Source organism: Paramormyrops kingsleyae, unplaced genomic scaffold, assembly GCF_048594095.1.
Source record: "Paramormyrops kingsleyae isolate MSU_618 unplaced genomic scaffold, PKINGS_0.4 ups33, whole genome shotgun sequence".
Classification (NCBI taxonomy): domain Eukaryota; kingdom Metazoa; phylum Chordata; class Actinopteri; order Osteoglossiformes; family Mormyridae; genus Paramormyrops; species Paramormyrops kingsleyae.
The window spans coordinates 297696-324964 of NW_027325971.1; the positions used below are offsets into that span (position 1 = coordinate 297696).

The window sequence follows — 27269 nt, forward strand, 5'->3', positions numbered from 1 at the left end:
CATCGGCTTAACCTCTGTGGCCCTCACTAGCTCGGATTCGGCAATGGTCAGCTGAGCCTCTGGGGCGTTAAGGGCCGCCGGGTCATGACGGGTATCCAGGCTAGCATTGTATCAGAGTCACGGATCGCCTTCTCGGCCGAGGCGAATCCGATGCGCCCCATCGTCCGGGATTAGTGGGAGTTCAGCAATAGAAGGCACAGCCCAGAAGTAATCTAAATAACCGACATGTCATGACTAAACTTGCCAATAAAGATCTTTACTTAAAATGGAGTCAGATGTAATTTGGTCTTTACCTACAACGGGTAAGTAACTTTACAGAAGCGCTCGGAAGGATCCACACGCATTTCAAGCCTTCGGCTGTCCTATTGGATTCCGCCATTGGGCCAGTGGACGGTTCCCCTACAAGTGTTTCAACTGAGGTTGATTTTGTTTATAATTTGTAGATTGGGTCATATGCCCTAAAGGGAGTTAAATCCTAGGAAAATAACAAAAGATAAAAAGGGTCAACATTTAATAAATGTAAACGTTTATCGAATACCTGTTTTCTTTGTGATTTTCATGTGAGGGAAAATTAGGGAGTAATTTCAGTGGGATTTTAATTTACTCTAGGTAACAGAAGGCAGTAAGAAACCACTTCAATAATCTATTTACAGGGTTCTTGCAGGTTTCAGTAAGTTAAATTTAAGACCTTTTTAAGACATTTTAAGACCATTATGAGTAAAATTTAAGACCAACACGATGCATTATAAGAAACATTCTAATGGTACCAGAAATTCTCAAAACATTCTATTTTTATTGATTCAATATTAAAACAGATAATCAAAATACTTAAAATGATAGAACTTGACATACATATTCCCAACACAACACTAGCCTAGCACATACAACCTAATCCTGCATATGCTGGAGTTCATCCCCTTTAGCACCGATTTCAGTTTCAAGGACTTTCAGTTCAGCAAGTTTTTCTTTGTACGCCCTTCTCAGGGCATTGGACTTGAAGAGAAGTTGAGCCATCTTGGAGCCAGCCCGCCTCTCAGCTTCTTCTGCAAGTACATCTGCCTCTCTGACAAGACAGGCGGACACATCCTCCAAGCTTGTCTTCCTTTTCTTAAGGTCCTGCAGAGACTGCTCAGCCAGCTTTCTTTTCTGGCTCTGGGATTCCTTTTCTTTTGTGATGCGCTCTTCGTCCAGAAAGAGGCGGTATTTTGACCGAGCTGCACCCACAGATGCCATAAGTTCCTTGGTGAGGGGGACCTGAGTGATACCCCCATGCATTGCAACATAGTCACATATCAACCTTTGTGCAACGATTGTGTGTTCTTGCATGTTTTCGGTCTCCACCTCCTTGTTGATAGAAAATCCCCTTTCAACAGAGGCCTGGCCATGTGAAAGCAGCAGTAATTTCTGGCAAAAGTCCCAAGCAGCAGGGTAGGGTCGGCTTAATCTCTCACGCAGGAAGGTGTCTAGGCGTCTCTCAAATGCCTGGAAGGCAAGAAATTCTTCATTTCTCGCCTCAACAGACAGGAAAGATTCAAATTGTTGGACAATGGCATCCCCTACAACAAAGTGTGAGAAAATAAGAAGTCAGTCAAATATGCATTTCATGACTGAAAATATTGCCACTTCTGTCTTGTTTTCTCTTCATTTTTGTATTGTGCCAACACACATAAAGGAAATAAACATGTATACCAAAACCAACTGTAAAGGCAAAAAGTGTAACAGTGCCAATATTTTTGGCCATGGCTGTAAATCACTGTGTTAGATAAAGACACTATCACCAAATGTCTGCAATAACAACAAAAACCTGTATAAAATGATGGAACTTATTCAATGCATCTGAGCCATAGGTAGCAGGTAGCACGGCAACAGGTAGAGGACCATCACAAGAGGGAATGATAAAAGTGAAACATCCATGCTAAACTAGCCCTGTTAGGACATTGGAAAAGTGTCAAATGGCAAAGCATATGTCTGCAACTAATGCTCTGAATAAAGTCCGATAAAAAAATCAAAGGATAGTTGAGCATGGTATTCAAACTTTGGTTCATAACCCCTTCCAAAACTATTCCTACCAGCAGGTACACCTCCTGTCAGGTGCTTGTTTTTCAGGAATGCCTGGACAAGAGCCTTCATCTTATTTTTGCATCTGTCTGGGTCCCTGAACATGAGAGATGGATCCAGACACTCCATCTGCATAACTGTTGCATATTTCAAGGGGCTCTTCTCCTGTGCTTTTCTTACGATGTTTGAGAAGCCCTGCAGACAATCCCTCCTAAATTTAAGGACCACTAGCTCTGCACTCTTACTGGCCTGGACAATAAAAAATACATGTCATTAATATCAAAATGGAGTTTAAGTACCATATGGCATGAAGTCATAGTGTTGGCCAATTATGTGACTTCATGCAATGAGGTCATACAATTTCTTATTTGCTGTGTTTGGAATGCCTCAGCAGAATCGTACTTGCGTCACATGGTCTATGTGAATCTACCCTTCATTATGGGGAATCACCATCCAAAATGCATTGCTTTAAAGGAGAAAGCAGGCAAAAATATAGGTTCCGTATTGGTCTGTATGCATTGGTCTATACTTGCAGCGTACATGTTGATCATAATTAATATCCAAACATGAATTTGTGTGTTTGTTCATGTTAACATTGTAGTACTGATTCTAAACAAACATCACAGTATCTTAATTGGAAATCATAATTAATATCCAAACTACCAAACATAATACCTTGACTGCTGCCTCAGCACCCAAGCCGATATCAATCTTCTGGGGAAGAAGGAGCAAGGTCTTGTCAGATGTATCAAGTTTTGTGAGCTGAAGGGGAGTGATGTCTTGGAGGACCTCTCTCTTCACACAGCGTCTCAGTAGACTCTGTCAGTAGGCAAAAGTACCATTAGCCCATTTCATTTCCTTTTATCTTTTATCAAACAATGACATCATAATTCTAATCTAATTCAATAGGATTTCATTAATTTAAGAAGGCAATTAACCCAGACTTAGAATAGGAGACTGGCCCTACAACATTTTACATACAATCCCCAAAATGTGACAAATAGTTTGTTATTTTGGATAAAAGATTAATAAATAAACAAATAAGATGAGAAGCTCATGCCAACAAATCATACTACCCATATACAGTAAATAGTTACCTTAATCAACTCAGCCAAGTCTTTGCCAAGGAAAGGCATCACAGGTTCATCGGTCTGGTACATCTTCATGAATGGGTGGAAGGTCCTGGCCACAGTCATGAAAAAGTGCATCTTCGCTGTCATAAGGGGATCCTTAATGGCTGCCTCAATGGTGTCAAAAGACGCCGTCTTGGGGTTTAGCGTCACACATACAGCATGAGAGATGGCCAGACTGCCAGAGCCCGTTCAACAACTGGGAGATTTTCAAGCCACCTGTGGCCACAAAATGGCTTGGGAAACAGAGTACATTTTGTGATTTGTTTGTAGTCCTCCCTCCTTGCAGGAACGTTGTGGAAAACAGTGTGCATGGCCTTTTAAACTTTATCCACATTCCACATCGAAAATCCAGCCTTGAAGGCGTTATGAAGTGTGTGGAGTCCACAGCTGCCTACGGACACCATTTGTGCATGGTCCTGTTGGAGTAGGTCCAAAAGCTTCCAATTGACATTGGGCCCATCCATAGAGACTGAAATGAGCTTGCTGCGGTCCAATGGATGCAATGCCTCCTTTTGGAAAATAAGAAGAAATAAAAAGATTAAATAAATTAATGACCACACACATACATTTAACTGTATAAATTCAGCTACATGTTAAACTGCAACCTTTCTTCTGGTATGGAGCTGATGCAGATTATTAAAAGACATTCATTTTAAATTATAGTGAGGCTGAGAAGGAGTTTATCTCCACAGGTGTCCTTAACAAACAAAACGTACTTTTTACTTAAAAGTATTTTAAGTAAGTATTTGAAACTCACTCTACATTATCTAGCCTACTCGTTTTCATCCCATGCATAGGTTATATGCCGACTGAAAAATCATTAGGCTTTCATTTCCGTAGGATACAATGCTATCACACAGATCATACGATATACTGCTCTATCTGTGTGTGAGCTGGTCAGTGCGTGAACACAGAATAACCAGCTAGCCAAACTCGTTCACGAGCCAGGATCGTGAGCGCTTTGCTCCATTATTTTCTGTCTTCAAAGTTGACAGGTGAAAAGCGAGTAAAACTGCCACAAAAATGTAATGTACAAAAGAAACTAGGTTAAACCAGCCTAATAAGGTTGTTCTAACAAACCACTTAGCAGCTAGGCTAACTGAAAACCGCATTTATAGTTAGCTGAACAATGCATTGCATTAACCATACAAAGCTTAGCATAACACTGTAATCGCTAACACTTATTTACGAGTGAATGGAGAAACATTGTTCACTAATATTACGTCTACAGCAAGTAAATATGTAAACTAAAGTGAGAGACAACTCAGACTTACAGACATTGCTGTCGAGGGCATGAGAAAAAATATAAATTAGCCTATATGATTGTTATTCTATGGGACATTGATATGGAACGGAGCTTAAATGTTATGCCCTAATTTTAGAACTATTTTCAACAGTTAAACTGTCAACACAGCCAAACAAAAAACTCCATTCTATTTGTCCGGGCTATTAAAGCTGTCACTTACTTCGATGTGCTTCAGAAGGTCCTGCGCTGTCCCATGTCCCATGAACTGAGAGCCCAGATATCTCGACCGCACCTCCCCATTGCTCCAGAAATGAACGTGGAGATCCAGCTGCTTGGATTTGGTGGATGAGTTGAAGCTCTCGTTGAACATCAAGACATGCTGTCCGCTAATGGTGTTAATTAGATCTCTCTTGATGAAGTCCGCTATGCCAAATCTTGCTATATAAGCGATTTTGTTTGGTCCGCAGGTAAACATTTTTGCAATGTTTGAGTCGGGGAACATTGTCTGGAAAAGGTCACCAATATCATCACTGCTGTTATATGACAAATGTTTTGTCACTGTGTGGAGAATCCAAAGTACCTCAGATTTTGAGGTCTCGGTTGACCCGAAAGTAGCCCGAAGATCATTAGGTCTATGAAGGTCGACGAAGATGTAACGTGGAGTCCGGAGGGACCAAGCGACGATGATGTAGATGGCTGCTGGGATGGGGCACAAAACTGTGAGATGGTCTGACTCCGCTGAAGGCTTTTCATGGCAAGCTGGTGTTTGTCTGCTTTGGCATGAGACTCCAGCGCCTTTACACCCAATGTCCCCAACTGTATTACCTTCTTGCAGACTTTGCAGCGAGCCTCATGCCTACTGCTGGGGACAGCTTGTAACCAGCTGCAAAAATTGCCATTATCGAGCCAAGCGCCGTTAAACACACACTTACCCATCTTTAAAAGCTATACGCTTGACAACAGGGTGTCACTACCGAAAATGTAATTTCCGGTAATGTACACTTCTACAGGCTGGATACTGAACATTTTGCGGCAGACCGTGATTGCGTGATTCAGGGACGTGGACGTCGTGTATCATCATTCATTGGTCACGTATTGTGAGATGGGTCATCGATGTTTATATTTGTAGTTCAGCAGTCACTTTATTGTGGTATTTAAACCATTTTGCTTTGCCGTTTGTAATGTTTGCATCTGTGTTTGCATTTAGTGCCTGACAGTAATCTTACATAAGATTTTGTCCAAATGGTATTGCTGAATAGATGCCTTTTCTTTAGAAAACGTAATAAAATTGGGGTGTATATCAAAATTGTTCTTTATTCATGAACCAAAATTTTTAACCTGTTGTTTGAATTTTTAACCTTGTGTTTGAAGAAGGAAGTCGTTTTCCTTTGCCTGCTGGGCTAAAATGAAGGGAAAGGAAGCTAACAAAATGCTCCCCTTAGTTATGGACATGGGCATCATTTACCCTAATTCCTGTACATCTGGTTAATGTTTTTTTTTTTATTATACTTTAGGCCATTTTAAATCTTATTTTGTTTATCAAGGGGTTGTGATATATGTACAGCATTTTCTAAAATCACACCAAAATAATAGTAAAGAACTTTTATTTGCACAACGTAAACAACTAAACGCATGGATGTGCGGTTTGGCCCAAAATAAAACAAATATCATTTGCTTCATTTAGCACCACAACACACAGCTGCCATAACTGACATGAGTGTGTGGTAATTACACTGATACAAATAAGAAATGACTAAGGAGAAAAAAGAAGGCTTAGTTTAAGTAACTTCACAGCACATCGAACTGCGTGTAATACATAATGGTAATTTCATTTAGCACATTAATAAAAACATTAATGTCACCTTTGACTGTAAAATTGATGGCCGTACGCCATATTTTACGTCACTCCTTCTGAGGCACATTGGGTATTAATGCCCTGTGCGAAATAAAATCTTTTACAGTCAAAGGTCTTCATCATTATCCGGTTAAATCTTCTCTTTCCTCTCGCTGTGGACATTCTCATCAAAAATCAACAATGAAATGTGACGCGATGCCGTAAAAATAGCACGCCACCTTCCAGAAGTCGTAAGCATGCATATGTGTAGTAGCGTAAGTTACATTTTCGGTAGTGACACAGGGCTCTCAAGTTTTCCGAACTGTTTGTTTGCCTAGCTGCAGTGATCACGCAATGGGATTTGTAGTTTTATTACCACACAGACATCGGTGCAGACCAGTGTCTTGTTTTACAGCGTTTTACTATTTTATTTTCTGCGGAAAACGCTTTTTGGGAATTAATGGAGGTAAGAATTTTAAGACTTGGGTAAATTAAATTTAAGACCTAAGATGAAAATCTGGGCATTTTTAAGACATTTTAAGGCCTTAAATTTAACTTTCTGAATTTTAGACTTTTTAAGACCCCGCGGGAACCCTGTATTTACTTCTGAAAAACTGTACACTGATATCTGAGATCCGGGGTGGTAGATAAATGTTTTAATGCTTAGATGTGAACTGTCCTTTGTAATTTAAAGGTACGTAATGTGTAACTCTCCTTTCGGAATTTTATTTTATTTGTATTGCAATTTTCCCTAGACATATTTATTATTCGAGCTGTTCAACAGGAGAGGGCTACATTTGTGGGGGCTCGTCCGGGATCTTTTTTTTTTTCAATTTTATTCAGATTGTGTTTTCAGAAGCTGTGATGTTCTGTGGAAAGAAAATTGAAAGTGTTTTTTGAGAGTTCTATCTAGAGAGTTTTAACACTTAAAAGCGGGTTTTTAGGACAAATGGATAAAATGGAGCTTAGTGAGGTTATTGAATGGTGCAGGGAAAAAGATGTTGAGCTGGACAGAGTTTTTATTTTGAGAAATGTGCCTACAGACTGCGAAGACAGAGTAGTCTATAGTTCCAGGGCTTGGGAAATGCAAAGTGCTTGATCGCTGCGCTGACAAAACTAAACAATGTCAATTTGTTTTGATGGAAGTAGCTGGCAGCATTTCAAAGATGTATGTTCCTGCAGAGATTGGAGGACCTGAAGAGGGATCCTGGAACACACAGGTTGTTCATGTTACAGCTGAAACCCCTAAACAGAGTACGGAAGAAGAGTTCCAGGCTAATTTGAGCTCTTTTCTCCAAAAAGAGGGAAGACCCTTAGTTGACTTTCCAAGTCTTGCTTCCTCTACACCTGACCTCAACACTAAGCTAGTTGATGCTATAAACTCCCTGGTCCAAACGTGTCATCTGGCTTCATCTGAAGAAAGGGTCACATATAGAAAGCTGCATCCTTTCTCAGGGTTTATACCGACTCCTCCTGGGGAAGAAGAGTATGAGGTCTGGGTGGAGCAGACTACTCACATTCTGGAAGAAGGGCAGTGTTCTGATAACGTCAAGAAGCAGAGACTAGTAGAGTGTCTCAGAGGTCCTGCAGGAGATATTGTAAGGTTTGAGAAGACTGGAAATTCTTCTGCTACTTTCAGTGATTATCTTAGTGTGTTAGAGTCAGCATTTGGCACTACTGAGGATGCTGCAGATTTGATGTTAAAGTTTCGGGGCACCTACCAGAATGAAGGAGAGAAGCTCTCCTACATACTGAGGTTGGACAGGATGCTGCACAGTATGCTGAGGAAAAAAGGCATTGAGTATTCTTCCCTGAATCATCTTCGAATGCAGCAAATAGTCAGAGGTGCCCTTTCAAGTGACCTGGTGGCTATGCGTTTAAGGATGACCCATAAACGGTGTGCCCCTCCCTCTTTCAATGAGTTAATGAAGGAGGTAAGAGAAGAAGAAAATATGGTGAACAGTAGGAGCTCATTACAAGCTAATGTAGCCATGTCAGTATTGCCCTTGGCCAAGGAGAAATCATCTGTTAACACTAGTCTTCCCGGCTCAGAAGTGGAAAAGCTGAAAAGGGAGATTAGGGCACTAAAAGATGAGGTGTCGCGCTTGTCAGCTGCAGCGAAAGACCCTGTAAACCATGACCGTCCTGTTATGCATAGTCTAGCTGCAACTGGGGAGAGTAAAACGCCAATCAGACCAGTGAACAAAGCAGGTGTCTTCTGTTACAGATGTGGAGAAGATGGGCATCTAAAGCGTGACTGTACTAACGAAGAAAATCTCAGGAGAGTAAATCAGCGACTCATCAGAATGAGACAGTCGTCGGGAAACTTCTCCGGGGCTCAGTAGAGAAACGGCCTGAAGCTCCGGGGAAGACACGTTCCATACAGTGCAAAAGAGTAAAAGCTGAGCCAGCAGTTCTTCCGAGCGGGTTGGTGGGACCTAGCTCTGTTCTTCCTATCTAGGTGGAAGGGATCTATGCAAAGGCTTTGCTGGATAGTGGATCGCAAGTCACTCTGCTATACAGATCATTCTATGAGGAATATTTGAAGCATCTGCCATTGATACCAATAGAGAATTTGGAGATATGGGGTTTAAGCATGCAGCGGTACCCATATGATGGCTGTTTGTCTCTAAGGCTTGAGTTTCCTGGATCTGTAGCAGGAGTGGCGGAATCCATAGATGCACATGTGCTGGTCTGCCCCGATCCGGTCATGAAAGGAGATGTCAGCATTCTGGTGGGAACAAATACCGCTGTAGTGAAGAAGTTGGTAGAAGCATGCAAAGAGAAGGTGGGAGATGATTTTCTTCATACCTTGTCCGTTCACCCTGTGATCAGAAATGCTTATGAACAGGTCATTGCTGTTGGAAAGGGTGATCTTGACAACCGAAGAGGGACAGTCTGGTATCTTCATCCTAAGCCACTGAAATTGCCCCCAGGGAGAGGCCGAGCGCTTGGAGAAAGAAGCACAGACCGCTTAGTCCGACACCAGGATGACGAGCACTATGGCCGTGGAAGGTCTGGGCATTTTGGGCTTTTGAAAAACCGTGTTGCCGTAGAAGTGAAACACGGTGTCGAATGCGGGGCGAAGAGCTGTTTGGCTTTGCGCCTTTCCCGCTCCGGCCAGATGAGGAGTAAATAAAAGGTTGAATGCTGCGCCATGAAGAGAACGCTGCGCAGGGAGGAGGCCGGGTCAGCCTGGGGCACCCCCCCGACATCTCGGCGATGTAGTGCCCCCCCCCTCCCGGCCCAAGAAACTTGCCACCCACAAGTAGGCGCCCTTCAGATGGACCGCAACAAGCGCAACTCGATCGCCGGCTTCCCCACACGGGCCGAGCGGCTGGAAGACCAGGATGGCGGCAGAGGAGCAGGCGAGACAGGGCCTTCACAGGGCAGCCGTGTCTGCAGCTCGTCCTACCGCGCCCTCATCAGCGCCTTCTCCCGCCTCACGCACCTTGATGACTTCTTCTGTGAGTGGATTGGCTCCGGCTTCTTCTCCGAGGTCTACAAGGTGCGACACCGGACTTCTGACCAGGTGATGGCACTGAAGATGAACACGATGAGCAGCAACAGGGCCAATATGCTGAGGGAGGTGCAGCTGATGAACCGGCTATGTCACCCCAACATACTGAGGTTCATGGGTGTCTGTGTTCAGGAGGGGCAGCTCCACGCTCTGACTGAGTACATCAAAGGGGGAACCTGGAGCAGCTTCTGGACAGCAACAAGCAGCTGAGCTGGGGGGTGCGCGTGAAGCTGGCCAGGGATGTGGCCCTGGGCCTGGCCTACCTGCACTCCAAAGGCATCTTCCACCGAGACCTCACCTCCAAGAACTGCCTGATCAAGACGGACGAGCCCCCACAAATGTAGCCCTCTCCTGTTGAACAGCTGAAATAATAAATATGTCTAGGGAAAATTGCAATACAAATAAAATAAAATTCCGAAAGGAGAGTTACACATTACGTACCTTTAAATCACAAAGGACAGTTCACATCTAAGCATTAAAACATTTATCTACCACCCCGGATCTCAGATATCAGTATACAGTTTTTCAGAAGTAAATAGATTATTGAAGTGGTTTCTTACTGCCTTCTGTTACCTAGAGTAAATTAAAATCCCACTGAAATTACTCCCTAATTTTCCCTCACATGAAAATCACAAAGAAAACAGGTATTCGATAAACGTTTACATTTATTAAATGTTGACCCTTTTTATCTTTTGTTATTTTCCTAGGATTTAACTCCCTTTAGGGCAGGGGTATTCAACTAAAATTTAAAGAGGTCCAGTTAGAGAAAAAATCTTGAAGCAAAGGTCCAGAAGATCATAATGTCTAAATATTTAATAGTGTGATATATATTTAAGTAGCCTATTAGTTGCATCAACGTTGTATGTAATCAATACCTGACTGTCAAATCAAATTAATTCAATACAATTCAAAAACGCTTTGACATTATTTATTGTCACGTGACATAGAACTTCGGCCAGCTGGCTGGAGTGAGATTTTCAATTCGAGATGTCTGCACACATATAACAGTTCTTACCCTTGTAAATAGTCTGCTTTTGTATTTAACCGTGTAAATACACATTTGACGTAGCTAATTTTAGGTTTTATAATGGAATAATATAGATTTGCCGCAAGATTTCCAGCATGAGTCTGAAAGCGTTTCACGCCAGTTGCTTGAGATTTGGCAATATTTATATAACAGGTAACATTACTTTATACATATGTTAAAATGCAGAAACTTCAACGAACATGAAATCAACAATAAACTACGTCTATTTATCCAACGTGTTATATATTTACATATTGTATTTGAAAACTTTTCAGCTTTACGATTTCAGGTTCTACTGCTAAACCACTACCGAAAAGACTACAAACGCTGCGTCGGTTAAAATAAAAGCGCCCCGTCAGTTTTGAAACAATAACTAAATGTTTTGGCTGTCGGTCCGGGTCCGTATGGGACAGCTTCTGGGTCCGGACCCGGACCGCGGTCCGCCTGTTACAGTGTTAGTGACCGCTGCTTTAGGGCATATGACCCAATCTACAAATTATAAACAAAATCAACCTCAGTTGAAACACTCGTAATAAACAAAGTTTCACAACAACATAACATGAAAAATACCCAAATTAAAGTAATACCCAGCATGGGATTTTAGTCTTTCGATGGCGCGCAACGTTGGAGCTCACGTGAATATGCAACAGGTAGTAGTACTCACAAATTCCCATGAAACGACGAAGTTCAAAAACACAGCACCATTTCAGGAAACAAGATGAACTGATAAGCAAATCCGATCGTCACTGATATCCTCTTGTGGAACGGCAAAGAAGCATCGGGGTATCACGTCCACGCGTATCCTCAGTTCGCGACCACACAGGCCTCGTTGACCACCGGAACAGCCTCCATCTCACAGTCCATCTCCCCGTCTTCATGAGTTCCATCCGAGTTACTCACTCGCTCTCGCTGAACTCTCTATAACTCTATCAACCCTTTGTCGTTTGGTGAATGTAGAAAATAAAACAGCTTTCAGTTCTTAACTTTTTAAACCAAAAGATTGCGAGTATTTTAACTGTTATCTCCTCAAAAGAAAAAAAAACCCCACACGTCTCTTTCCCCTCCGTTGCCTCACCCCTCCCCTTCCGGGGTCATTTTCAAGACGTGTCATTGGTTAATGGATAACCTTTCTTTTAAAATAAAATACAAACTTAGATTTTTTTTTAAAGATCACATCAATTTTAAACCCATTTTTTCTTTATGTAAAACAACAAATATGAACTTGAAGTCAAACAATAATAAAATTAAATAAATAACCAAAAAAACTTTATTTTAATAGACCTTTTTAGTAGGGCTCTACAGTAAGATTCTGATAGGTTTATTTTTTTTCCATTACTGCAATATGTCACTCATGATTATATAACAGAATAGATGAAACCCTGCCTACATCTAGCTTTCCCCCAGGGGATTCACTATCCCAGTGTAATTCAATACAGTCAGTATCTACTGAGATGCTTGATATATTTTCTTTTTCATTGCATTTTTGATGGACATAGAGGACAGTATTTGGCTGAGACAGTATTAGCTTGAAATTTTTATTTTATAATAAATACAGTTTAAATACAGCTCAACCTCATGACAGTGAAAAAGTCTGCAGGCCATTGCAGAGGTCTTGGATGATGTTCTCATCTATGGAGGTCTTTGGTGGCTGTCGCAACCAGTGTCTCTGCCTAGGCCAGTGGTGGGTCTCATATTGAGGTACAGAGAATGGGTCCTTCCGCCTTGCGGATTCCCTCTTTCCCTGAGCAACAGCTTCCCTCCAAGATGATGGGGGGAGTGCGGTGGACAGAACTGGGGTTTCTTCCCTGTCATGCACTTTCTGGACCACTGGCTGAGGCAGGACACACAGATGAAGTTGCATCCTCAATGTTAGGCCTCTGGAGACCAATTTCTTTAGCTGGCCTGTTGCACAGAAACATTTCTCTTTATTGTAAACTGTAAGATGATTACAGCAACTATTCTGCTGTTATTCAATCAGTGAGAATAATTTACATAGTACCGACCAATTTTTTAAACTTCAATTAACATCAGACTGGCTCAAACTCATGTTAAAAAAAGTTCTGAAATACATACGTTTATATACGGGCTGATGATAATGTTCCACCGCCCCAGCATCCACGTCTCCAGTACAGGTGCCAGCCTGGTTAGAGGGAGGTGATGTGGGTGGAGATTCGTCATCTCCCCAATCAATCACCTCATCCTACTTATTCCAGGCTGCCCAGTACTCATTATCTGTCCAGCTCACGGCTTTTTCCAATCGCCTAGTGCTGAGAGGAGAAACAGGTTTCAGTCAGACAGGTTGCACTACAGCTCACCAGACAACAGTAAAAACCTCTTAAAGAGCAAATACATAAGCCGGTTCTATCTAATAATTGTATTTAATAATAAAACAGTACAATCATCAAAGTTTTATCAATGTAGATGGCCAGAAAATTTTACTGTCACATATATATGTACTTGTTACTGTGGCAGTACACTTGTTAACAATAATGCTAATATACTCACTGCAGCTACAGGATATATATATATATGGGGCATATGGCATACCGAGCATTCTCCGGTATGGTATTAATTCTAGTGGCACCCCCCTCCCCCAGTCAATAAAATGTATTGCTTGGCAAAAGTTATCCACTTAATGCCAACAAAGGGAAGGGTGAGTGCACTTGACCTTCTGAACATGATAACTGGTATTTGTTGCATCTTTTTATCACTTCACATAATGTCAAACGTTTAAATGCAGTTTTGGGTGTTTTTAGAAATCCATATTGCTCCCTCTCACGAGAGAGTAAAAACCACTATCTCTGTTGGGACCAGTGGTGGGTCTCGTACTGAGGCACAGAGAATGGGTCCTTCCACCCTGTGAATTCCCTCATTCCCTGAGCGACAGGTTCCTTCCACGCTAATGGGGTGACGGTGGTTTCCAGAACTGGGGCTTCTTGTTCCCTGTCATGCACTTGGCTTTGCTGGACCAATTGCTGAGGCTAAGAATGAAGTCGTATCCTCACCATTAAGCCTCTGGACAGCAGTTTCTTTTGCTGACCTGTTACATAGAAACACTTCTCTTTATAGTAACCTGCAAGATGATTACAGCAACCATTCTGCTGTTATTCAGTCAGTGAGAATCATCTCCCTGCTGGTCCATTCCCGGGTGGGGGGGGCTCTTTGTATGGGCCCCCCTTGGATCATCCTGCAGTGTCGGGGGGGAGGTGTGCCGGGTCGCTGCGGTGGGCGGCGGTCCGTCCTGCTGGGGGACGGGCTGGCCCCCCCCGGTGTGTGGGGGGCCGTCTGCCTGGGAGGGTGGGGTGGTGGTTCCGGTCCCTTCGGCCCTGGACCCGCCTGCCTCGGTGGGGGGGTTGCGGGTGGGGCTGGGGGGCTCGCCGCCCGTCCTCCCTCTGCGGGCCTCCCTGTACGGGGGTTGGTGCCCCTTTAGTCCCTCGCGGGCTGCTTCCTGGGTTGGGCGGGTGGTTATCTCCGGGGCACATGGCCGTGGGCCCTTGTGCTGGGGGGGCGGCAGGGTGGCCTCGGTTGCCTGGTTTCTCCTGCCTTCGCAATTATTATTATTATCACTGATGTTGTTATAATTTTTGTTGTTTGATGAGTGTTATGTTTCTTATGGTTGTTTGTATTCTGTATTCCCCTATACTTCATTTTTTTCCATCCCACCTACATTATTAGTGTTATTATTTCTGTATACCTTTTTGTTTCTTCTCTCCCCATGGTGATTGATGTCTGTTATTGTTACGCTTGTTGTTTCTATATCCCCCCCTGTTTTTTTTTTTTCCCCTTTTCCACGGTACTGGTGAGTTCGGAGCAGCCACACTCTTTGCTCTTGAATTTAGTGTAAAATAACGTTGTCCTCCGAAGAGGGGGGGTGGTGGTGGGCAATAAAAATAAAAAAAAAAGCAAGTACTATATTGATGGTAAAATGTATAAATAAAATTACATGAAAGCATGCATATAAGAAATAAGAAAATAAAAATTTATGGAAATGTAGTACAATAAGTAACAGATGTAAAGAGTAAGAGGTTAATTAAAATTAAATGAAATGTGTCATTAAAAACTTCATGACAAAAACCATAGGAGAACCTGGAAAGCAATAGAGAAGGTGGATCTTTAATTTAAGATTTATACTCTTCAATAGTAGTGCAGGGCTTAATGTGGAGACTATTCCAAAGTCAGGGGGCAGCTACAGAGAAAGACCGGGGGGGGTTGAATATGGAAATAGCAGATCTGAAATGTATTGTGGGGCTAATCCACTGAGTGCTTTAAAAGCAAATAGCAAAGTTGTAAGGAAAGCACTGCAGAGAGAGACCCTGGTATTCCAGTGAGGAATGGATACAGATTAAATAAAACCAAAATATGACACAGAAGGTGAGACTGAACTCAGACCTCAAGCTGATGAAGGAGGGATGTCTGCCTCTGAGCTGCACACTCAGCCCACTGAGCCAAGCGGCGGCCTGACTAAGGCAACATCAGACAGGGAAAAGGCACAGAGTACAGGGCCAGACGGGCACCGACCCTGACAAGTAATATTACAGTGTCAAACTCATGATGATGAACCATGAAAACCTGGATATAACTGAGGAGGACCAGGGACCCCATTGTGTACGAAACATCATTGTTGTTGCATCACTTCCTGTGTGATGTGTAAAGTGACCCTTCCCTCTTTACTGTGACTGCTGTATGTGAGCATAGAGAAGACAGAGAAACAGTGAAGTTACGGAAAATTGGGACGTGAGTGTCAGTCTCCACAGATCTGAGGTCAGTGAGACACATAAAAAGGCTCCTCTGATGCTCCTCTTCATCCTCTGATGGGCCACCAGGTGAGAATCACTTACTTTAGGATGGTTATTTTTTCACTTCCTGTTTATAATGACTAACAGCAGACATCCTAGGAAAATGTACAAATTCACTATAATTTGACATTAACTGTGTATGAGCCCTCTGATGGACGGGCATCTCCTATGGATTAATGTCAGGTAAGAGGTTATGCTCAGAGTAAAGACGTCTGGGCTGACTGACTGATTTTAGAATTGACTGCAGTCTTTTCTGTGTCCACCATGTGGCAGCAGTGCACAGAAATGTTCTAATTCTATCCTGTCTGAGTTGGGTGAAGTAAGATCTGTTTCGCTTCTGCTTATGCCCCCACCCCCCACAAAGCTCATTCTTCCTGGACCTCTGTAGCCATATCCTTAAACTCCATGATTATGAGTTCATTACAGGAACAGATGCTAATGTTGTCCATGACCCAGTCCTGGATAAATCCGATTCTCTCTTAGGTAGTCAGGTATCCCCTCTAGTCACCAGTATTGATCAATGAAGTATCTATTGTTAGAAGCTCCTTTTCTATCTGAGCATATCCTTGCTAAGTTTGCATGAGTGCTCTGCTCCCAAAAGCCACTGGTTTTCTGCATTGTATCACAGCTGCACCCAAACTGGTGTCTGAAGCATCACACTGGAGAATCAAGTCTTCCTTGGGATCATAATATTTCAGTACTGGTGCATTCACAATGGACTCTCTGATTTTGGAGAATGCAGCATCCTGAATGTCTGTCCACTCCCACAAACTGCCTTTATGGGTCGGCTGTCGCAGAGGCTCACACTGGTCTGAACGGTGGCTGCAAAACTTGGCTAAGAAATTTACCATTTTTAGGAGTCTTTGCCTCCCTTACCATGTGTTGGGCATCTGCTGGATTGCTTTGCCTTTTTCTGGATCAATTTGAAGTCCATCCACTGTCAGTAAATATCCTATGAATGGAACAGCGTCTGTCTCACTCTTACTTTGCATTTAGCCTGATGTTTTTCTCAGTACATCTGTTCATAAATTACGTCAGTCTTCTGTCACGATCTTTCTCTGCCAGTTCCATTGTGTCTCCCTCACCTGTGATCGAAATGCCGTCTGTAATCACATGACCTCCCTCCAAGCCGTTCCAGGGCTCAGTCATCATTGGAAAATCTCTGGTGCTGATGCCCATAGGTACTGTATGCACAGCCGCCTGTACCTGCCACAAGGGGGCGAGAAAGTGGTCGGGTAGCTGAAGTTTTCCTCCAGCTTGACAGGCCAACAGGCATTTCTGATGTCACACACTGAAAAGCTTCTTTAGATCTAGCAAGATGTCATCAATGGTAGGGAGAGGAAAATGGTTCCTCTTCAGTGCTTTATTCAGTGGTTTAGGGTCTGTACACACGCTGAGCTCACCGTTTGGCTTCTTTGTGAGGACTAGGCTGCTCCACTCCATGCTTTTGTCCACAGGTGTTACTATTCCCCTCCTCTTTAGGTGAAGCAGCTCTTCCTTTAAAGCAGACATGATGGAAAGCAGAACCTGTCTCTCTGATAGCTTGATTGGTGTTGCCCTCCTGTCTACTTCTATCTCATATTCTCCATCCAAGCAGCCATCGCCTTTGAAAACATCAGGATATGTAGCTTTAATGTGCTCCACTGTCCATGGCCCTTCTGTGGAATCTTCTGTCACAGCACTGTCTAGTGCCAGTATATTCTCTTATTGCACCTTCAACAGATTCATAGTCCATGAAGACTACATCATACCTTTTCATATTTTTAGGTTCTTCAGTACGTGTTTACATCAGACGAAGGCTACAGTGTACTTTTGTTATACATTGCTAGTAACTGATTTGTCTTTTCAGTCAGAATGTCAGGAATTACTATGTGTACAGAAACAATATTGCAATTGGCCCCACAGTCTACACTAGTGGCCAAAACTGTGGAAACACGTAACATTTTTGGAATTCCGCTCTAAAATAGCTGTTAATTACTATAGGAATTTTGGTGGTAATGTCTATTAAAGAATGTTTACAAATATCATACATTGGATTAAATTAGTAACTTGAGCAGTTGAATAGTTCTGCAATCTAAGCAGGATGATCCCCAGACTCTGTGACACCCCTTGTGCTGGGATTCGTGTCCTTTGCTCCTGCAGGTGACCCAGTGGTGATGGGGTCAGAGCCCCAGTCCTTGGTATCTGTTTTGGCCCCAGCACCCAGCCTCCTGCCTTGGCCCAAGCCACTGGCCTGCACACCTCAGTGGATCGTCAACAGTACACTAATTGATCCATGGAGCGATAGCGACTGGAGGAGCCCAAGGAAGAGGAAGACCTTACTGGGCTTCTAGTAGTGACGCAGACAACCTGCCCTTACTGCTCCCTCTTGTTGCCCAGAAGGTCCGGCTCCCTGGAACTCAGCCATGGAAGGCCACTCAACACATCACTTCTCTGCGACATGGTGCCTCGAAACTCTCCACAAATTCTTCCATTGACTCCCCAAAGCACACAGCTGCTTTGCTCGCTTTCACTGGACATTGAAAGAGGAGATGGCGGAAGGCAGCTGACCTGATATCACTGAACCCAGTTCAGTTAGTGCCCAGTCCCAGTGAAATTGCTGCAGCTTCGCCCTGTGGATGAATAATTAGTTAAAATTTACTGAACAGGTAATCAAAGTTCCCTTCAAATGACTCAATTTTTCTTGTACGTGATTGTGTAATCACCTGGGTTACTCCCTTAGATACTCCATCCCATAATTATCGTCACCCTGACCTTCTGTAGGTATTAATCCCATGTCAGATGTCTGCACAGCTATTCCCTACCATTCTCTCACACAAAGTGCATCACAGAGCCTCTTTTGTTCAAACCATGGCTACCTTGTTTAATACTACAAATTCTATTGTCATCATAAGCAAATATATATGCCTTGTGCATAGTAAATCTTTTAGTGTCCAAGCAGCATAAAGAAAAATTATGATGCATTTTATTATAAGTTTTACACTGTATATAGTAATAATAATAGAATGACTTGCTGAAGTATTTGGTGCTAAATATTCAGCCTTGTGGTTTTGTCACTTCCTGTTTAAAGTGTCCACTCCCCTTTCACTCTGCCTGCTGTGTGTGAGAATAGAAACGACAGAGTCAGTGAAGGTCCAGAGGATAAGGAAGTGAGGGTCAGTTTTCCTCAGATCTGGGCTCAGTGACACACACACGTATGGATCCTCTGATGCTTCTGTTTCTTCTCATTGCTGGGCTCACAGGTGAGTGTCTCTCATTACAGTGGTACTGAGTAGAGATCTCTCTCCTGCTCCTCACACACTGTCAGCTGCAGTTTGGAGATCATGGTGTCAGATGTGAATTATGGCAGTATTAATAAAAACATCTTTGTCTTGGAAATTGGAAATACATATTATATTCTTAGAAATGTACCCTGAATCAGGTAATTGAAACTATATACATAATATCTAAATATACTGCATGATATATACAGTATAAAGAACATAAGAACATAAGAACTATACAAATGAGAGGAGGCCATTCGGCCCATCGAGCTCACTTAACTGATAGCTCAGAGTTGTTAAAATCTTATCTAGCTCTGATTTAAAGAAACCCAAGGATTCAGCTTGCACTACGTTATCAGTATTCCATACTCTGACTACACGCTGTGTAAAGAAGTGCTTCCTCAAATTTGTTTTAAAATGTTCTCCTGCTAATTTCCACCTATGGCCACGAGTTCTTGTATTTGAACTAATGCTGAAGTAACTATTCGGTTGAACAGCATCTAAACCTGTTAGAATCTTATAGACCTGGATCATGTCCCCCCTCAGTCTCCTTTGCTTGAGGCTGAACAGATTTAGTTCAACTAACCTTTCCTCGTATGACATTCCTCTAAGACCAGGAATCATTCTTGTGGCCTTTTCTAAGGCCGCAATGTCCTTTTTAAGATATGGTGACCAAACCTGCACACAATATTCTAGGTGAGGTCTCACCAAGGAATTGTATAATCTTAGCATTACCTCCCTTGACTTAAACTCCACACACCTGGAGATATACCCCAACATCCTATTGGCCTTTTTTATTGCTTCCCCGCACTGGCGAGAATGAGACATGGAAGCATCAACATACACACCAAGGTCTTTCTCATAATCAGCTACCTTTATTTCAGTAGGTCCCATAAAATACCTGTACTTTATATTTCTGCTCCCTACATGGAGTACCTTACATTTGTCTATGTTAAATTTCATCTGCCAGGTATCGGCCCAGTCACTAATTAAATCAAGATCCCGCTGTAGCTGCTGAGCCGCTAGTTCAGTATCTGCTACACCACCCACCTTGGTGTCATCTGCAAATTTCACCAGTTTACTGTATATATTGGTGTCTATATCATTTATGTAAATTAGGAACAATAGTGGTCCTAAAATTGAACCCTGCGGTACCCCACTATGAACGCAGGCCCACTGTGACATTGTGCCTCTTATAACTACTCGCTGCTTCCTATCTGTTATCCAGTTATCAATCCAGGTCGCTACAGATCCTAAAATACCTGTCGCTTTGAGTTTAAGTAAGAGCCTCTTGTGGGGGACAACATCAAAAGCCTTTTGGAAATCTAAGTAGATGACATCATAGGCCTTCTTATCATCAACTTCCTGAGTAGCTTCCTCAAAAAACTCCAACAGATTTGTTAAACAGGATCTACCTCTCCTAAATCCATGCTGGCTATCCCTCAAAATGCTATTTGCGTCCAGGTAATCTACCATTTTCTCTTTGATTATAGCCTCCATAACTTTACCAGTTATACAAGTTAGACTGATTGGCCTATAGTTTGACAAATTACTTCTATCCCCTTTTTTGAAAATGGGTGTTATGTTGGCATGCTTCCAATCAGAAGGTACCACACCTTCAGATAAGGATTTTTGAAACAGTAAAATTAAGGGTCGGCAAATAATTTCCCTCATCTCTTTTAACACTATAGGTAAGATGCCATCAGGGCCCTGTGATTTATTTATTTTGAGTTTAGTTAGGCTTTGCAAAACATCAGCTTCAGTTATATATATATTAGTTATAGACGATGCTGGATTTGTAATAAGAACTGGTAAGTTACTAGTATCCTCAACAGTGAATACCCGTGCAAAACTATCATTGAACTCATTTACAATATCAATGTCGTTTTCAATTATAAGACCCTTACTATCCTGCAGATTAGTAATTTCAGCTTTTAGAGTTCTTTTAGAGTTAAAATACTGGAAGAAACTTTTAACGTCATCCTTAGCCTCCAATGCGATCTTCCTTTCGACATTCCTTTTAGCTCGTCTAATGGCATTTTTTAACTCAGCCTGTAGATTTAGATACTCTTGCTTTATTTTGTCGTCATCAGTTATTTTCCATTTCTGGAACAAAGCCCTTTTCCTCCTTACTTTATACTTTATTTCCCTAGTGAACCACCTAGGTTGCAATTTCCTAGATTTATTCTTGCTGGAAACAGGTATGAAGTCCTCTTGCACTTGCAATAATGTGCTTTTAAAAAATTCCCATGCCTCTTCAACAGTTTTGTTATTTATCTCCATCCAGTTCACAGTTTCTAGTTTTAATCTCATACAATTGAAGTTAGCCATCCTAACATTATATATCTTTGATTTGGACTTTGCTCTTCGGGCACTAAACTTAACCTCAAATTTAACCATGTTATGATCGCTACTGTCAAGTGGTTCTAAAACGTCTAATTTACCAATCCTGTCCTGGTTATTAGAGAAAACAAGATCAAGAATGGCATCTCCCCTGGTAGGGGTGTTAACAAACTGAGTAAAAAAACAATCCTGTACTAATTCCACCATCTCCAGTTCATTTTCAGAAGAGCCAGCAACAATGTCCCACTGCATCCCCGGTAGATTAAAATCACCCATAACTACCACATCATTTTTATTGCTCATAATCCTAATATCACTGTATAACAATCTGCTTTCCTCGGCAGCTACATTAGGTGCTCTGTAACAAACACCGACAATTAGGCTATTTGAGTTTTTAGCATCTAATTTTACCCATATAGCTTCCGTAGTTTTACTTATATCAGTAAGCTCCCTTGCCTGCAAGTTTTCCTTTACATACTGTATACTGCAACACCACCTCCCTTCTTACCGGTCCTTACGGAACAACGTGTAACCATCCATATTATATTCTTGTCCATCCTTTTCTCTCAACCACGTTTCAGTTATTGCTATAATATCATAAGAGTCCGATGAGATAAGAGCCTCTAAATCTTGAATTTTATTCCTAATACTCCTGGTGTTTAAATACAGACAACAAAGGGTAGGCCTATTACGGTGCCCACTTATAATATGATTTTTTGGGGCTTTCCGTTTCCCCCCAGTTACATACTTAACTGACCTCCCTGCCCCCCCAGTCCCTAGTTTAAACATTCCTCAACTACTCTACAAATACTCCTTCCCAGTACACTGGTTCCCCTCCGGTTCAGATGCAACCCATCCGGCTTGAACAGGTCCCACCTGTTCCAGAAGGTCCTCCAGTGCCCCATAAACCTAAACCCCTCTTTCCTACACTATCCTTTTAGCCACGCATTTAATCTCCTTATCTCAGCTAACTTAGCCTGACTTGCGCGTGGCACGGGGAGTATTTCAGAAAATACCACCATGGACGTTCTGCTTCTAAGCTTATTGGCGACTTCTATAAATTTATCCTGCAGAACAGCCCTTCTACCCTTGCCTATGTCGTTGGTGCCAACATGCACCACGACAACTGGATCCACCCCAGCTGGGGCCAAAAGCTTGTCCACACGATCTGGAAGGTCTCCTACCTTGGCACCAGGCAGGCAAGACACCGTACGGGACCCTCTATCACGCGTGCACACATAACTGTCTACTCCCCTAATAATTGAATCCCCCACTACCACAACCTCCCTCTTCCTGGGGGGAGGGGGCTCCTCAGTGCCCAAGGGCCCACCTGCCTCCCCAGTCCCTTCCGGCTCTAAAGCTGGAAGCACCTGAAACCTGTTAGACACAGACACCTCAGGTGATGCCGCCTCTGTAACGTGTGTACGCCTTTTCCTGCGTCTACGACCTACGGTCACCCAACTCTCTCGACCTCTCTGCTCTTCATTCTCCCTCCTCCCCGCTAGTGGCGTACACACCATCTCCCTAAACGGCGTATTAACTAGCTCCTCTAGCTCACTGTTGCATTGGATGAGAGCCAGTTGCTCCTCAAGGTCGCGAACCTTGACCATGAGTGAGTCCACTAGCTTACATCGCTCGCAGATGAAGTCCGACTGGACACTAACGTCCAGAAGGGCAAACATCTTGCAAACGCAACACTGAGCCGGGCCCATAATTAACTAACTCACTATGACCCCGTACTCCCAGCCCAGTAAATTTATATAGTGTATTTAACTATAAAGATTAATTTGCGTAACGATAAATGCAGTAAAGTGCCGAGTACCTAAAATAAGTTATTACTTGTGTTAAAACAGAACTTAATTATTATTTTTGTTTAAAATTGTATTTAAAATTTTAACCTGATAAATTTACTACTACCTACCAGAAGAACTTCTGCTTGAACCAAGTATGAACTAAAAACAAAGCGAAATCGAAGTTGCTCTTGGGAGGTCGAAAAACCACAAAAACCCCCCACACAGCAGGCTACTGCCGGAGCGGGAAAAAAGTGGAAAATGTCCTCCCGGCCCCGACTGGCGACCGAGCAAAGCTCAGGAGCAACTGTCCTTTTCCGACGCTGGGTAGCGATACCGACGTTAGATATTATTAGTTATTATCGCCCCGCGGGTGTTTAAACGCGTACAGAAAACGCCGCTCACGCGACACCCGCAGCTCAATGTCAGTAATAATCACGCTGGTAATTAACAGACAGGACAGACAAGCACTCACGCTGACCGAAATAAGAACAATAAATAGAAATAAAACAGCCACCCACGTAAACAGGTAAAGCACACAAACACTCAAAATATACGTTCAAAATACGTTCAAAATACGTTCAAAACACTCCAAAAACAATCCCAAACAATCGCTGCAGCTCAACACCACTCTCTCGCAGCAATCAGTCAGTGCAGATAAACTGCCCCTGTCTCTTGTACCCTTTGGTTTTCTATGAGGCCTGTGATTGATCTTACTGGTGTCATTTCAGCAGCACAGGTGGTTATGTGAGCAGACAGCCGGGATGCCACCAGTCATTTCTGTGTGTACAGTCAGAGGGGTCTAAATACCCAGCTTCATGTATTACTGCAGAAGGTCTCAGTGCTTATCAGGGGGCAAGATCAGTGTTAGGGGTCAAGGCTAAACCTGGTTGTCTTTCACTCTGCAGCAGATTTGCAGAGCTAGTTACCCTCTAGCTGGTAGAGACTGGGGGCAGCCCTGGGGGCCTCACACCTCCAGGCTTGTGGTTTCGGTATCTGGTCCAGCTCTCTGTGGGCAGTTTGCATGGTCTTCCTGTATCTTTGCTGGTTTCCTCTCAGTTCTCCGGTTTCCTCCCACAGGTCAATGTTTTTCCATGTAACGGGCAGCCAATAGCGACATTTTTGCCTCTCTAGACGGCACTTCAGTGCATTCAGTCACGCTACATGACACCTTTCTTGATGGTGAACGTGCCCTGTGTGCACACTAGGGATGGCACGGTTCATGAAAAAAAACCGAACCGTTCGGTTCGCTTGTCTCGGTTCAGAGCATGCATGCGTCGCACGGTTCGACGGTTCATGACATGCGCAATGTAGCCTCGTGCCCCGTATGTGACGTCAGTGTGTTTCCCTTTCGCGTGAAAGAATAGGCTATATGGTGCGTTCGATTATTTCTCTCCAAGTCGGAACTCGGATGAAAACGTCACGAAACGTCACGAAAAACATCACTTCCCGTCGGAAACACGCCCCTTTTATGACGTTGAAGTCGGATAAGATTTTGTTGCCCGAGTTGCCCTTGTGACGTAATTTCAACATGGCGACTTGGTTTGTTTGTAGTTTATTTACTGTTCGAAAAAAGAATATCGCTATGAATGTACTAAAATATTTTATAAAGCTTTTAATGTGGTTTGACTAGTTCGTGTTTCTTGTTTGTCTCTCGGAAAAATCTAAATTTCTCCATTTTCTTCATTTGTAAAATTCCAAATCTGCTAAAATATAAAGCAACAACACACAGCAACGTGTTCATGGAGGCAGCCATGTTTGTTCCGAGATGTGGGTAGCTCGAACGGGAGATTGTCGGACGTGATGTCACTCAACTCGGAATTTCCGAGTTCCGAGAGAAAAACGAACGCACCAAAACTGTATGCACAGAGCGTTGTGACGTAGTTCCGGTAAAAGTTCAGCCAGCTAAGTAATTTCCGGTAGCCTTTCGTTTGCTGCGTTTAGCTCGTGTTTTCGGCGTTACCACCGTCTCTGAAGAAAACGTTTAAATTTCAGCCAACCGATAGCACAACATCTGAACACTGTTGTGCACCTTTGTTGTGTGACTTTATTTAATGTGCGGTTAGGCACTTTGTTAAAGAAAATTACTGTAAGTTATCTGTGACAAAGCACTCCAGTGAGTGTCATGCCTCGATCGTCCGCTCTTTCCGTGTGCCACGCCCCATCGTTAACCCTGTGTGGATTCCCCGTGTTTACCAGCTGTTCCTGATTGTTGTCAAATTTGTCATTACTCCATTGTATTAAGTCCGCGTTTCCGTTTCTTTCTCCAGTCCGGTCATTATATTGCAATTCTGCTTTACCGCTCGTCTGTGTTCCTTTTGCTCATTAAACCCCGCATTCCCCTGATCCTAGGTCTCCTCGCCTCTGCTTCCCCGGTCAGCGTTGTAACAGTGAGCCTGCTTCCATGCTGCAATGTGAACATTTGCCATGTTCCTAAAAATTCTGTTTATTGCAGTGTCTGACCACACAGACCTACAGGCTATTGCCAGATGATCATACTAGACATATCAACTGGACATATTTTGAACTATTACAGATTGATGTCTTGTACATACACAGAAACTGGATTTTATCGATTACTCAAGAACATTCAATATAATTAATACCAATTTTTTTCACGTTATATATATATATTTATATATATAACGAACCGAATCAGGCTTAATCAAGATAGGTGATCTATCATTTTAACGATCCCCAATTAAATTAACCCCGTGGACCGGACAAATACAAAACGAATGATTAAACATTATATGCGTCTCTTTTTGTATGTTTTCTAAATAAGACCGCGTGCCCATACCCAACTGTAATAGCGATTAAAGCGATCTATTCTTTTAGCATTTATGTTAAGGCAAGACTTTTATTTTATTACTGTTCTGGGATTAATAATGTTTAATAATTTTAATAATGTGCTTTAAGTCAAGTCAAATTCAGTTTATGCATGATTACATGATATAGCTTTTTTAATACTGTATCCTAAATTGTGGATAATTAAGCTATATATCATATGCTGAAGTACATTTCTGGAGTGTTAAAGATTAAAAGAAAAAATAACAAGAACCGTACAGAACCGAAAACCGTGACCCTAAAACCGTGATACAAACCGAACCGTGGGTTTTGTGAACCGTGCCACCCCTAGTGCACACTCCCTGCACCCTTCGCGGTGCCCTCAGCAGTCAGTTCCTGCGTAGAGGAGTCTCCTAGCTGCTGGCGAAATGCCAGCCTGAAATCCACATGATCTTCAGATCATTTCCTCCCTCTGTTCTCAAAATTAGTTTCTTTTTATTCTTAACTGACTGTTTGGTAGCAGCATTTTTGCGTTGGGTAGGAGGTGCTGGTGCGTCTGTGTGTGATGGAGAGAGAGAGCTGGAGCACAAAGCAGCAAAATCAGGACTATAAACAGCACTGTCCCTCCACAGTGAGATGAATGTGATTTTTTTATTTTTTTTTGGGGGGGGGGGGGGGGGATGCAAGGCAGAGTTGGTGGTAGGTAGGTAAGCAGGTAGGTAGGTAAGTCTATCTGTCTAATCATGTCTAATCATGCAATATCAAAGAGAAGGACAGCCCCAGACAATTGATTTCATTATTGTGATAACTCAAAAAGTATTTGACAGATCTTTGGATAATAGAAGATCCGTGACTGATTTAATTTTGTGACGAAGCACTCCAGGATTGAAGCGGTGTCATGTAGTGATGGCACATGAAAGGACAGCCATAGGTGTAGGTTCAGTGAACCTGGTTACATTGAGACAAGTCGCCCAGTGTAGGGCTTTCAATAATAATGATTGTTGCATAGGTGGGAGGAGTGTGTGGGGGATACAGGTTGTTAAGGGTAGGGGTGTGTGAGAGTGGGGACATTGAGTTGGATTGTCATGCCTTATAGTCAGAAGCCCATGTCTTCTGTTACCCTTGCTGTGGTTCCCCAAAGTCTCTCTGTCTCTTTAGTTTATCCAGATATTAGATACCTGACTCATACCCCTGCCATCTCAGCACTCCTGACTGTTGGCTTTGAATGTGACCATGACTGCGTCTGTGTGCAGTTTGCAGGCTTCCTCTGTTCACATGGCATTTCTCCAGCTTCCAGTGCCCTGCAATGGACTGACATGCTGTTGAAGGTTTACCTCACTTTACACTGTGTGCTTCCTGCATTAGGATCTAGATTATTATACTAATGATTAAACAGCAATGGTGAAACATACGACTCTTTCAGGCAACAGTGATACCCAACTAATGTATAGCGTTTGTTTTTAAAGTGAAAT

At 42.7% G+C, this 27269-nt stretch overlaps 2 protein-coding genes across 2 annotated transcripts; one reads left to right on the plus strand and one right to left on the minus strand.

The window, feature by feature from the left end:
• Positions 1 to 773: 773 nt before the first annotated feature.
• Positions 774 to 11898, minus strand: LOC140585585 (uncharacterized). Its single transcript, XM_072708064.1, has 6 exons — positions 11483 to 11898; positions 4658 to 5133; positions 3156 to 3700; positions 2734 to 2877; positions 2070 to 2307; positions 774 to 1556 (listed from the first exon to the last, which is right to left on the minus strand). Exons 3-6 carry the CDS (start codon positions 3276 to 3278, stop codon positions 889 to 891), a joined length of 1173 nt encoding a protein of 390 aa, XP_072564165.1. The 5' UTR covers positions 3279 to 3700; positions 4658 to 5133; positions 11483 to 11898; the 3' UTR covers positions 774 to 888.
• Positions 7438 to 9249, plus strand: LOC140585578 (paraneoplastic antigen Ma1 homolog). Its single transcript, XM_072708031.1, has 3 exons — positions 7438 to 8612; positions 8906 to 9059; positions 9208 to 9249. The coding sequence occupies exons 1-3, from the start codon at positions 7438 to 7440 to the stop codon at positions 9247 to 9249; spliced, it is 1371 nt and encodes a 456-aa protein (XP_072564132.1).
• Positions 11899 to 27269: the final 15371 nt, after the last annotated feature.

Bases quoted from the DNA above. Each gene is read 5' to 3' on its own strand.
- LOC140585585 (XM_072708064.1), bottom strand. From the start codon at position 3,278: ATGACAGCGAAGATGCACTTTTTCATGACTGTGGCCAGGACCTTCCAC. The intron at 2,878-3,155 runs GTAACTATTTAC...GCCTACTGACAG, and splicing joins ACTTGGCTGAGTTGATTAAG to AGTCTACTGAGACGCTGTGT. The intron at 1,557-2,069 runs GTAGGAATAGTT...ACTTTGTTGTAG, and splicing joins GACAGGAGGTGTACCTGCTG to GGGATGCCATTGTCCAACAA.
- LOC140585578 (XM_072708031.1), top strand. From the start codon at position 7,438: ATGTATGTTCCTGCAGAGATTGGAGGACCTGAAGAGGGATCCTGGAAC. The intron at 8,613-8,905 runs GTAGAGAAACGG...TTTGTCTCTAAG, and splicing joins GGAAACTTCTCCGGGGCTCA to GCTTGAGTTTCCTGGATCTG. The intron at 9,060-9,207 runs GTGGGAGATGAT...AATTGCCCCCAG, and splicing joins TAGAAGCATGCAAAGAGAAG to GGAGAGGCCGAGCGCTTGGA.